This window comes from Oratosquilla oratoria, chromosome 37 (genome assembly GCF_046742065.1).
Source record: "Oratosquilla oratoria isolate Oo_2021 chromosome 37, ASM4674206v1, whole genome shotgun sequence".
Taxonomy (NCBI): Eukaryota; Metazoa; Arthropoda; class Malacostraca; order Stomatopoda; family Squillidae; genus Oratosquilla; species Oratosquilla oratoria.
Window position 1 is genome coordinate 45,310,949 of NC_134813.1, and position 12,751 is coordinate 45,323,699.

Here is a 12,751-nt window from a genome sequence, read left to right on the forward strand (position 1 = left end):
AAATTGTTCTGTCTCTTCAGTGAAAACTTCCAAATTTGCTTTTTTGTATTTAGTGTATGTGTGTCTGTGACCAACTGGGGCATATTGTATTTTGGTGGTGATGATGATTGGAAGGTGGTCAGACTCGAGGGCTCTAACGACTTTCCAAGAGGTTGTTGGAGTTAAACAAGGGAAACAGAAGGTGATGTCAGGAGAGGAGGGGGTGTAGAGGGCATGATAGGGGATATGTATGTGATTATGGGTGTTGTTCATGATGGTCAATGAGTCCATTATGTTTGCTGATCAAAATCTCTGTCTGTGCTGGTGCTGACATACCAGAATGATGTCTTGGGAATGAAATTACCACCAAGGATAAGGTTTAGGATGGTGGCAAGTTAGTTGAGGTTAGGCCTAAAGTTGTTTGGAACTGTGGGGGATGATTAGGGGTGGTGGTGTACATGTAACTATTGTGATTGTGGATTAGTTACCTGTTCGGATTAGGACTGATTGGGTTTCAGTGGTACTGTCTGTGGGAGGGAGGAGGGTTTTGGCGGGGGTACTTGTGCTGTGTCTTGCAACACTGCTTCTGACCCAGGGCAGTGACCAAGATGCAGGTATGACCTGTCATCCAGGGGGGTGGATGGGAATGGAGTATGTACGGGATGGAATGGGTGGGAGTGGTTTTTATGCCTTTGTTCTTTGGCTACTTCCTTTGTAAGGGGGAAAAAGCCTTTGGTATATGCATGTACTTGTGTCCACCAAACAGATAGATTGGTGGATCAGGGTGACAAGTCCACTGACATTGCTGTCCTTTTGGCCTTGTCTGATGGTGGTGAAATTACGAAATACAGGTTCTTTTTTGTGAGAGTTGCAGTTTTGTTCCTTGTATGATGGCAACATGTATTTTGTGTTGTATGGGAAAGTGTTCTAGTTTTTTTTATGTTGTGTGTTCTGTACATGTTGTATTTTGCTGTGCAGGGTTGGAGTGCAAGTGGGTAGGATTAGGATCAGGGTTAGAGGAGTGGTTGGAGAGAAAGTGGATGGCAAGGGTGGGGGTGCAAGTAAAGAAGCAAGTTGGGAGTGGGACAGTGGGAGTGAGGTTATGGGCATGTAGAACAGGTCCAGGTATTTGTGTATTGTTTTACATGTCCGGGTGTTTGTGTAAGTGAGATGGGCCCAGTTTTTGTATGAATTGCACTAACTGAGCCCCTTGTCTGTCAGCTCAAGGTGATGGGTTTGGAGCATGTTGGGCAGGTGTAGTTTGTGATGGGCCCAGGGGTGCTCTCTACATCTCCATCCAATAAGAGGTGATGAGGGAAGATTGCCACATAATCACCCCTCAGTGAAGAAAAAATGTGAAGGTGCATTGTTGGAAAAAAAAAGAGTTGTGGTCCTCTCCTGGGTAACAAAGCTGCTCTCAGGGATTGATGACACCTGCATAAGGGCAGGTAGCAGGGGGGTTGTTGTTGTTGTCGTTCACTAGACTGTCTGTCCGAGCAGTCCCATCTCCCCAAGGAATGCTACAGCCGAAACTGGGTTTTCCCACAAATCCTTTATAGAGTGTATGTTGTGTTGTTTGCGTGCATGATTGTGTATAATGCAGTCTTCCATTATGTGTTGTATGGTATGGGGTGAAGTGTTACATCCTGGGCAACTGTTCACAATACGGTCATCCAGCCTCTTCTGGGGGTTCTTGAGGATGCTTGACCCTCCCCCAACTCTTCAGGTTGGGAGGTAGTCTCACAGTGAATACACTGCCACACCTGGATCTCTAGCCAAAGTCATATGTGGTCAACAATTGAATTACAGAAAACCACTCACCTTGTGACAAGGCCTCGGGGTCGTGAAGTAATTATACACCGTTTGTGCAACATTGAAATACTTGAATTTCTGGGCAAGTCAGCAATTTCTTTGTCAGCAATTTCCTGTAACAAATAATCTGTTTCAGGAACACTATAACCTTTAAGACAGTTACAAAAACAAACTCATAAGCATCTTGAAGATAAATATTGTTGATGGTAATTCCTACAACCTTTGATTAAATTTAAAGCACCAAAATACATGATACAATACACAGGAACATAAACTGAAATTCACTTGAGGCCTATCACAAATTATTTGCTACTGGGTAACTTTGAGCACTTTAATCTTATTTCATATTGGATAAATAGATACAAGAAGAGTATATCAATAGGGGAGAGAATAGAACACAGGGGAATAAGAGGATGCGTGACAAGATGGTGGGAAAAGGTAGGATGGGTGTACAATATAGACAAAGATGAGGATGATGAGGACTGGTTACTGATGCAAATGCATTGACCTGTCACAGTCCTCAATTTGGTGGAGAACTTTTGGAGACAATCTAGCACCAAGGGGAGTTACCTCATGTCATACAAGCTTTTGTATTAAAAAGTATGGCTGCGGTAAAATGGTGGACTGGCACTGTTGAGTGTACTGTCTGCAGACATCAGGCAAGTTCGAAAAAGTGCGAACTTATGTAGAATTACACATAAAGCTATGTCTTGCTACACTGCTTTTGACCCAAGATGCAGGGATGACCCATCATCCAAGAGGAGCCAAGAAAAGAGGAAGGGGTAGGGAATAGGAATGGAGTATGAGGGGATGAAATGGGTGGGAGTGGATTTATGCCTTTGACTTTGGCTACCTCCCTTGTAAGTAGGAAAATGGCCTTGGTATATGTATGTATGTATTCTACATCTTTTTTGGAAATGTGAGGAGTGGCATCTGTATCTGGTTTTATCTTGTGTATCTTTCTGAGTTTCTAATGGACTTTATTGAACTCCACATTTGTTTGCTGTTTTCTCAACAATAGTTTTCATGTGTTCTCAGCTTTTTCTCTTTTTGTCATATCTTTATTTAGTTGTTTGAAGCAATTATTTCTCGTTCTGTGGGATTGACACATACTGTCATTAAAAATTTGCCAACAAAGAATAGGCCTGGCCACCGATTCAAACTTTGCAGATAGGGCTGATGAAAGATTATTGTGATAGTTTGGGCACATAGAAAAGAATGAGTGAAGAAAAATGTGCAAAAAGTGTGTGGAAGGCAGAGGTGGATGGAGTGAACTTCAGGGGACAACTGCGGAAGAAATGGATGGTTGGGGTGAAAGGGGCTCTGAGCAACAAGGGAATGTCTGTTGAGTAGGGAAGAGAGAAAGCAGGGGATAGGTGTGGAGAATGGTTGTATATGGATGATATTTTGATGCAGGCTGAAGGGATTCCTCCCCTTTTTCTCTATTTCCCACATAAGAGGTTGAGGAATGAGGGTCACAATGTAACTGAAGTGGTCCTGCTGTGGATGTACTGTGTCTTGCTGCACTGCTTCTGACCTGGGTGGTGGGCAGGAGACATGGATGGCCCTTCATTTACAATGAGCTAAGATGAGAGGGTAAAAAGGGTGGTGGATGGGAGTGGGCATGTGTCTCAACTGGCCACCTCTCTTATAAAGGGGGAAGAAGGTCTCAGTAAATAGCCTGGGTATGGTTATGGTAGAACAGTGTAAGAGTGGTGACTGGTGTTGTTCTATGTGATGGTTCCATCTAGGGTAGTTTGCTCATGTACCCAGGCCTATTCTCTGCTGGTATTGTCTTAGTCTTAGAGGGTGACCTAAACATAAGATTGCTAGAGCTCCTTGATTTCCTTGAGAGGAATTTTTCTGTAGGGTTGATGTCTGGGTGTGCTTGATGGAATAGGGAATTTGGTAGTTGGACTTGAAGAGTTTGTATTGTGATTTGAATGTGTTTTTGTGTGCATATATTGTGTGATATAGTAGGCAGGTTGTTGTAGATATTAAGGAGGGGTCAGACCACAAAAAATCAAATTACAAGTTAATATTTCGCAGATCTATTGTATTTTAGGTTGTATTTCTCCTCCAGTAGTCAGAATGATCACATCATCTCATCTGTATGCCCCTAATCAAAATCTGCTTTTTTAAAGATCATGAAATGAACTAATTAAAATCTACTTGAATCAATAATAGTTAATAGACTCAGAGATCACATTGAAAGACATAATTTGATTCATGACTCACAGCATGGTTTCTCCCAGGGTAAGTCACGTGTGACTAACCTTCTATCTTTTTACAATAAAGTATATAAGGCACCAAATAACTATGATCGTTATGATGTTATTTACCTTGACTTTAGCAATGCATTCGACAAGGTGATCTACTGCAGACCACTAAATAAAATCAAAGCCCATGGCATAGGAGGAAAAGTATTAGAATGGATTAAAGCTTAGATCATACATACATATACCAAGGCTTTTTTCGCCCTTACAAGGGAGGTAACCAAAAGGAAAAAGGCACAAAATCATTCCTACCCATTCCATCCCTGAATACACTCCACACCCCTCCACCCTCCCTCTTATCTTAGCACCTCCTGGATGACGGGTCATCCCTGCACCTTGTCCACTGCCCTGGGTCAGAAACAGTGTCGCAAGACACAGCACATACACAGCAAGGCCGCTTCATTAAATCGGCGACCCCACCTCTCCGTCCCCCCATGCATAAAAGGAGATGGGGAGAAATGCCTTCGAGTTGTGTCAAATTTTGCTCACACATACTACCTCACCCCCCATCCCCCTGCCCATTCCACCTCATGCATCAAACATCATCCATCTACAACCATTCTCCATTCACCCCTGTCTTCTGTCCTCTCCTGTCCTTCCTCCACATACATTCCCCTCTTCCCCAAAGCCCCCTTCACCCCATCCATCCACCTCATCCTAGGACGTCCCCTCATGTTCACTCCCTCCACATCTGCCTTCCATACCTCTTTTACTAGTCTTTCTTCACTCATTTTTTTCATGTGTCCAAACCATCCTAATATTCTTTCATCAACCCTATCTCCCAACTCCCTTTCCACCCCTGTTCTCCTCCTCACCTCCTCATTTCTCACTCTATCGAGCCTAGTAACCCCCATCATACTTCTCAGACACCTCATCTCCAACTCCTTTTCTCTTCCTCTCTTATGTTCCATGTTTGTGCCCCATACAGCGCTGTTGGCACAATCAACCACCAAGGCATTTGTTCGCTTCTCTCAATCTACATTCTACCGCCACTTCACCTTTTCCTACCACATTTGCACCCAAGTATCTAAAACTATCCACTTCCTCCAGTCGCTCTCCCTTAATGCTCACTTCCAGTCTGCTGCCACTTTCACCCCTTGTACATCTCATCACCTTACTTTTACCCACATTTATCTTTAGCTTTCTTCTATCACATACTCTCCCAAACTCTGTCACCAACTTCCTCAGTCCCTCCTCCAATCCTGCCACAAGCGCAGTGTCGTCAGGAAGAGGAGGCGAATCAAGTAGAGAAGAAAAGGTAAAAGGTGCAGATAGAGAGATGATAATGGAAGAGAAGGCAGTAAGGGGAAGATGGGCAGAATATTTTAGGGAGTTGCTAAATGTGAAGGAGGATAGGGTGGGAAAGATAGCTGCAGTGGGAAATGCTAAGAAAATGACCGTGATGAGTGAGCAAAATGGAGGAGAAATAAGGAAGGATGAAGTGAAGGCAATTGTTAAGATGATGAAAGCAGGTAAGGCACCTGGTCTGGATGGATGCCATGCAGAATGTCTAAAAAAAGGAGGTACAGTGATGGTAGACTGGCTGGTGAGGTTATTTAATGTTTGCTGGAGAGAGGGTAGAGTGCCGGAGGACTGGAGGAGTGCCTGTATAGCTCCACTATACAATGGAAAAGGGGACAAGTGTGAATGTAGTAGTTTCAGAGGGATTAGCTTGTTAAGTGTAGTTGGGAAGGCTTATGGGAGGATCTTGATTGAGAGGATTAGGAGAGGAACAGAGGGAGTAATTGGTGAGGAACAGTGTGGATTTAGGACGGGTAGAGGTTGTGTAGATCAGATCTTTGTGGTAAGACAGATATGTGAGAAAGCTATAGGAAAGGGGAAGGATGTTTTTTGGGCTTTTATGGATCTGGAAAAGGCTAATGATACTGTAGACAGAAAGGCACTGTGGGAGATTAAGATATATGGGATAGGAGGAAAGCTTCTAGGAGCTGTCAAGAGTTTATATGAGAGTAGTAGAGCTTGTGCCAGGATTAGAAATGGAGAGAGTGAGAGGTTCGAGGTAAAGGTGGGACTTCGTCAAAGATGCGTTACGTCGCCCTAGCTGTTCAACTTATACATTGGATGGGGTAGTGCTAGAGGTAAATGCAAGGGTAGTGGGTCAGGGATTGGAGATGGTTAAAGAAAATGGAGAAAAGTGGGAGGTGAGCCAGCTGTTGTTTGCTGACGACACTGCGCTTGTGGCAGGATTGGAGGAGGGACTGAGGAAGTTGGTGACAGAGTTTGGGAGAGTGTGTGATAGAAGAAAGCTAAAGATAAATGTGGGTAAAAGTAAGGTGATGAGATGTACAAGGGGTGAAAGTGGCAGTAGACTGGAAGTGAGCATTAAGGGAGAGTGACTGGAGGAAGTGGATAGTTTTAGATACTTGGGTGCAAATGTGGTAGGAAAAGGTGGAGTGAAGGTGGAGGTAGAATGTAGATTGAGAGAAGCGAGTAAATGCCTTGGTGGATTGAAGAGTGTAATGAGGAATAGACATTTGGGAATGGATGCTAAGAGGAGACTGTATGAAGGAGTGATTGTGCCAACAGCACTGTATGGGGCAGAAATATGGAACATAAGAGAGAAAGAGAGGAGTTTGAATGTGTTTGAGATGAGGTGTCTGAGAAGTATGATGGGGGTTACTAGGCTAGATAGAGTGAGAAATGAGGAGGTGAGGAGGAGAACAGGGGTGGAAAGGGAGTTGGGAGATAGGGTTGATGAAAGAGTATTAGGATGGTTTGGACACATGGAAAGAATGAGTGAAGAAAGACTAGTAAAGGAGGTATGGAAGGCAGATGTGGAGGGAGTGAACATGAGGGGACGTCCTAGGATGAGATGGATGGATGGGGTGAAGAGGGCTTTGGGGAAGAGGGGAATGTCTGTTGAGGAAGGACGGGAGAGGACAGAAGACGGGTGAATGGAGAATGGTTATATATGGATGATGTTGTGATGCATGAGATGGCATGGGCAGGGGATGTGGGGTGAGATAGTATGTGTGAACAAAATTTGATGCAGCTCGAAGGGATTTCCCCCCATCTTCTCCTTTTATGCATGGGGGGGATGGAGAGGGGGGGGTTGCCGATTTCATGAAGCGGCCTTGCTGTGGATGTGCTGTGTCTTGCGACACTGCTTCTGACCCAGGGTAGTGGACAAGGTGCAGGGATGACCCGTCATCCAGGAAGTGCTAAGATAAGAGGGAAGGTGGAGGGGTGTGGAGTGTATTCAGGGATGGAATGGGTGGGAATGATTTTATGCCTTTTCCTTTTTGGCTACCTACCTTGTAAGGGGGAAAAAGCCTTGGTATATGTATGTATGATTTTTTTTACATCCGACCTAGATATGGACCAAAAGGTCTCCTGTCGGCATGCTCCACCTTTGTAATCCTTTGTTTTAAGAAATGGTTAGAAAACTTCATAGATGGGGATGACAGGTGGTAATAGAAATGGAACAGCCTAGTGTAGGCCTTATGGTCTCTTGCAGTTTCCTTCATTCTTATGTCCTTAATTCTGAAGGAAATAAACCTAGTTTTAGATTTTAACTTCATTTATCTATTTATTTTTAGATTGGCACTTCCTCTTTCCCCCCACCACCTCCTTAAATAACCCTGTGCAAAGATTGCCAAAATGCCTCCAGTAGGGAATGGTGGGATCATCACCGTAAAATTAGCCATACAGTAAACCCTCGATATACCTGATATCGGATATAACAGACAAAAAATCTGACTGGACAAACCCTTGCTATAATAGGTCTTCATCCATTATAGCAAGGGATCCTCAGTTATAACAGATCTTTGGATATAATGACAGACTCGTCCCCATATCGTCCGTTATTAAGGGTTTACTGTAATTTCAAATCCTACTAATTTCTAATACTAGACAAACTTTGGGATACAATGGATGTCTGATATTTCCATCAGATGTAACAATAGACCCGTCCCCATATCATTCATTATATCGAGGGTTTACTGTAATGATGGAATAATAGTGTTAGTTCACCGTCCACCCAGGGTCTAACCATATGCATTTGATGAGCTGTTGTCACAATCAAATGGTATTGTTCTAACTTTGGTTACTTGAAACATATACCCTGCGCTTTCTAAAAAATATCTACACATAAAAATTATATAGTAAATAAAAAATGTATATACATACTTATACAATATTTTTGGTCGAAAATGGTCTGAACCCCCTTTAATAGTAGTATACAGTTGGTATATATAATCTTTATTGTGTTCAGATGGTTATGCTTGTGTTATGTAATGTGATGGGATAATAGGGTTATGGGTCCCTGCACAGAACCATGTACCTATCATTTTCATGTAGTTTTCCATGGGTTAACCCAAAGGGTCTTTGGTCTTCTGTAAAAGAATCTTGAGGTAACAGGGTAAAAAAATAATGATACATAATATATTTAACAATTCACATTTCATCCAAAAGTTTAACTACATGGAAACATAAACATGCAAATTTCTCTTTACCCGAACTTCTGGTGGGATGATATCGTTTTTCCTTAATGCATTAATGTTTAGCCTTTCAAAAGCATGCTCCTTGAGAACTTTACGATTCCGAACCTCCTTTCTCATCTTCCAGTCTGTGTACTTCTGGGAAGAAGCAGTTGTGTGAAGATTGCATGTCTGAAAGAATGACCAACTTATTACCCCATGATTGTACAAGAAGTCCTGAATCAATATACTTAACCTAAGCAAGATGCTGTAATGACTAGCATTTATTTTATATTATTTATTATTATTTGTCTGTTTGTTTATTATTATTTGCTTTTCATTTATTATTAGTTATTATTTACTACAGTAAGTCCTCATTATACGGTACATATGCGTTCCTGAAAACCTTACCGCAAATTGAAATTACCATACCGAAACCCATGTAACATGTAATGATATGATATGGCAGATGTACCTTCTCCCTGCTCTTTCCTCTTCAAAATATCTAGTGCATACCGTATCTGTGAATTTTTCTTACTGGAAATTCAATCAAGGATAGTAATTACCAAATACCGTAACAGTGAATTTACCGGATAAAGTATTACTGTATAAGGAGGACTCACTCTATTTACTTGTTTATTATTTAACTATACATATGCATTTATTTTATTTACATACATACATACATATACCAAGGCTTTTTCCCCCTTACAAGGGAGGTAGCCAAAAAGGAAAAGGCATAAAATCATTCCCACCCATTCCATCCCTGAATACACTCCACACCCCTCCACCCTCCCTCTTATCTTAGCACCTCCTGGATGATGGGTCATCCCTGCACCTTGTCCACTGCCCTGGGTCAGAAGCAGTGTCGCAAGACACAGCACATCCACAGCAAGGCCGCTTCATTAAATCGGCGACCCCCCCCCCCCTCTCCGTCCCCCATGCATAAAAGGAGAAGACGGGGAGAAATCCCTTCGGGCTGCATCAAATTTTGCTCACACATACTACCTCACCCCCCACCCATTCCACCTCATGCATCATAACATCATCCATATACAACCATTCTCCATTCACCCCTGTCTTCTGTCCTCTCCCGTCCTTCCTCAACAGGCATTCCCCTCTTCCCCAAAGCCCCCTTCACCCCATCCATCCACCTCATCCTAGGACGTCCCCTCATGTTCACTCCCTCCACATCTGCCTTCCATACCTCTTTTACTAGTCTTTCTTCACTTATTCTTTCCATGTGTCCAAACCATCCTAATACTCTTTCATCAACTCTATCTCCCAACTCCCTTTCCACCCCCATTCTTCTCCTCACCTCCTCATTTCTCACTCTATCTAGCCTAGTAACCCCCATCATACTTCTCAGACACCTCATCTCAAACACATTCAAACTCCTTCTCTCTTCCTCTCTTATGTTCCATGTTTCTGCCCCATACAGTGCTGTTGGCACAATCACCCCTTCATACAGTCTCCTCTTAGCATCCATTCCCAAATGTCTATTCCTCATTACACTCTTCAATCCACCAAGGCATTTACTCGCTTCTCTCAATCTACATTCTACCTCCACCTTCACTCCACCTTTTCCTGCAACATTTGCACCCAAGTATCTAAAACTATCCACTTCCTCCAGTCGCTCTCCCTTAATGCTCACTTCCAGTCTACTGCCACTTTCACCCCTTGTACATCTCATCACCTTACTTTTACCCACATTTATCTTTGGCTTTCTTCTATCACATACTCTCCCAAACTCTGTCACCAACTTCCTCAATCCCTCCTCCGATCCTGCCACAAGCGCAGTGTCGTCCGCAAACAACAGCTGGCTCACCTCCCACTTTTCTCCATTTTCTCCAATTTTTACTTATCTATCTATTTATCATAATTTTTTTTTTGCATCCAATCAAGTTAAGGACCAAAAGGTCTCCTGTCAGCATGCTCCACCTTTGTAATCCTTTGTAACCTCTTCCATATGATGACACCTACATAGGCGTCACAAGGTGCAACTGGGTGTGAGAATGCCAGTGTTGGCGTCTTGATTATATTTATTTTGTAGTCATAGCTGAGTTACCCTGAATTCTGTGAACAGGCTTGATCACATTTTCTGTATTTATTATTACTCAGTGAAAGAAAATGAGTACAACAACAGTGACTTTATATTCTATAATGCAAGTACTGTGATGCATCAATTATTGTAATTCAGATATCTGATGCTGCGTGCGAGAATTTGACTCAGAGGTTAACCTCTTCAATACGAGTCATATATTCATGTACACATTAGCTGCCTGATGTATGACAATGCATCACAATGCGCGCATTATAAATATAGAATCACTGCTGTTATACTGTACTTGTTTTCTTTCTCTCAAAACATTTGTAACCACTGAAAAAGAGATCAAGCCTGTTCACAAAATAAGAGGGTCACTCAGCTACAACTACAAAATAAATATATGATTCTGGCATCCTCATAGACTCACTCACACCTCATAATGCCTACCTACATAGTCATCATATTAAGGGGGTTAATATCCACTGATGGACAACATTATGAAAGGTAAAAGGAGGGCAATTAGGACAGCTTTCCAATATCTAATTGATAATCGGAAGAAATCAGGTAGGGTGAAATACTGAACATGCCTTTAATTTGTTCAATCGTGTTGGATCCTTGGATGATGGGCGCTTCCAAACAGCCATCATCCAGGGATCCAACACACCCGTAACCTTTGCTTCCAGCTGCCAACAATATATTGGAAAGCCATCCTTAGTTGCCCTCCACACTTTTTTCCTCTCACGATTTTGTACATCATCAGTGGACGAATGCCCCCTCACCTTATTTCTTTCCCTTTCACATTTGTTTATCGCTGGTGAACAAATGACCTGCACACTGAAAATTGCTCCCTCTCCTCCTTAATCTTTCCTAGGCTCCAATGATCCCCTCCTGTTCCCCCAAATTTTCCTATTTATTCTCAGGTATGTGTACCACAACTGCAAATGCTGTGTAATGTCGCAAGTGGGAGAAGGGCAAGGTGGGCCGGTCACTGTGCCAGGATGGAGGCAACAAGATGGCCAAAAATGGTGATGGAGGGAAGTATAAGGGGTAGACGCCCCCTGGGAAGACCTAGGTACCGGTGGAGCGATGGAGTGGTGAATGACATGGCCCGCATTAACCCTGACCTACAAAATTGGAAGGAAACAGCGGAGGACAGGTTGGTCTGGAGAGGCATAGTGAAAGCGGTGAAAGGACTGCAGTCCTGATAGCCATTGGGAAAGAAAGGAAAGGAAAGGTAGAGAAGAAGAAAGAAAAAAAAAAAATTACCACAATTATATATTTAAAAAAGCTGTAACAAACCTGATAGCCATTGGGAGAGAGAGAGAGAGAGAGAGAGAGAAAAAAAACAAAAAAAAAGTGTACCAAAACTATATATTTAATAAAGCTGTAACAAGTGAAACATGGTACTAATGAAGTCTCCATCCTCATGTGTTGTTTCTTCTGGCATTGCCCCTGGTCTCTCTTGCAGAAGACCTGCGGCCTCCAGGAAACTGGCAACAGCCCCCATGTGGGACCATACACTTTGGGAAGAGATATTGTGTTGTTGTCTGGGAATTGTTATTAATGAGACATTGTATAATAAGGTGTTCTGTGTCTTTCATGGAGCAATCTGAATCTGTGGCCAGGCCTATTTTGTATTGGTACAGTCTTAACCTCTTGAATACGATGCCTGTGTATACATCATGAGCTGCAAGTGGGGGTATACAAGGATGCCAATATCTGCTTCCTGAATATACTTATTTAGTAGTAGTTATGTGACCTGTGTATTCTATGAACAGGCTTGACCACATTTTTTGTGACAAATATATTCAGGGTGAAAGAGAACATGTATAACAGCATTAACTTTCTATTTTGCCATGCGTGTATTGTGATACATCATCACACATCAGGTAATCTGATGTGTGCGCGAATATTTGACTTGTATCGAAGAGGTTAATGCTGGATGGTGTCCTGAGCATAGGTGTGCAAGAGTGGTTCTTGTCAGGCATAGGAGGGTTCTTTGTGTGAGGCTTATGTCTCAAGGTTGTTGTTGGAGTACTGAGTCTAGCAGTCTTTCTTGAAAAGCTTGTTTAGTTATTTGGGTGCTTACATGATTCACCATGGTTTTGGATCGTGTCTGACTCATGATCAACAGCTATTACCCTCCCAGAAGAGAGCTCAGAGCTCATGTATAACTGATCTATGGATACTGCTGACTT

The 12,751-nt window shown here is 42.6% G+C and overlaps 1 protein-coding gene across 1 annotated transcript in view; it reads right to left on the minus strand.

Moving 5' to 3' along the window:
* The window catches only part of mRpS14 (mitochondrial ribosomal protein S14), a 29,719-nt gene that overhangs the window by 13,985 nt on the left and 2,983 nt on the right, over positions 1 to 12,751 (minus strand). Inside the window, exons 2-3 of the mRNA XM_076175684.1 lie at positions 8,543 to 8,698; positions 1,801 to 1,904 (exon numbers count right to left, since the gene is read on the minus strand). Coding sequence (XP_076031799.1) covers positions 1,801 to 1,904; positions 8,543 to 8,698 — 260 coding nt within the window. The remainder of the gene's footprint in view (positions 1 to 1,800; positions 1,905 to 8,542; positions 8,699 to 12,751) is intronic.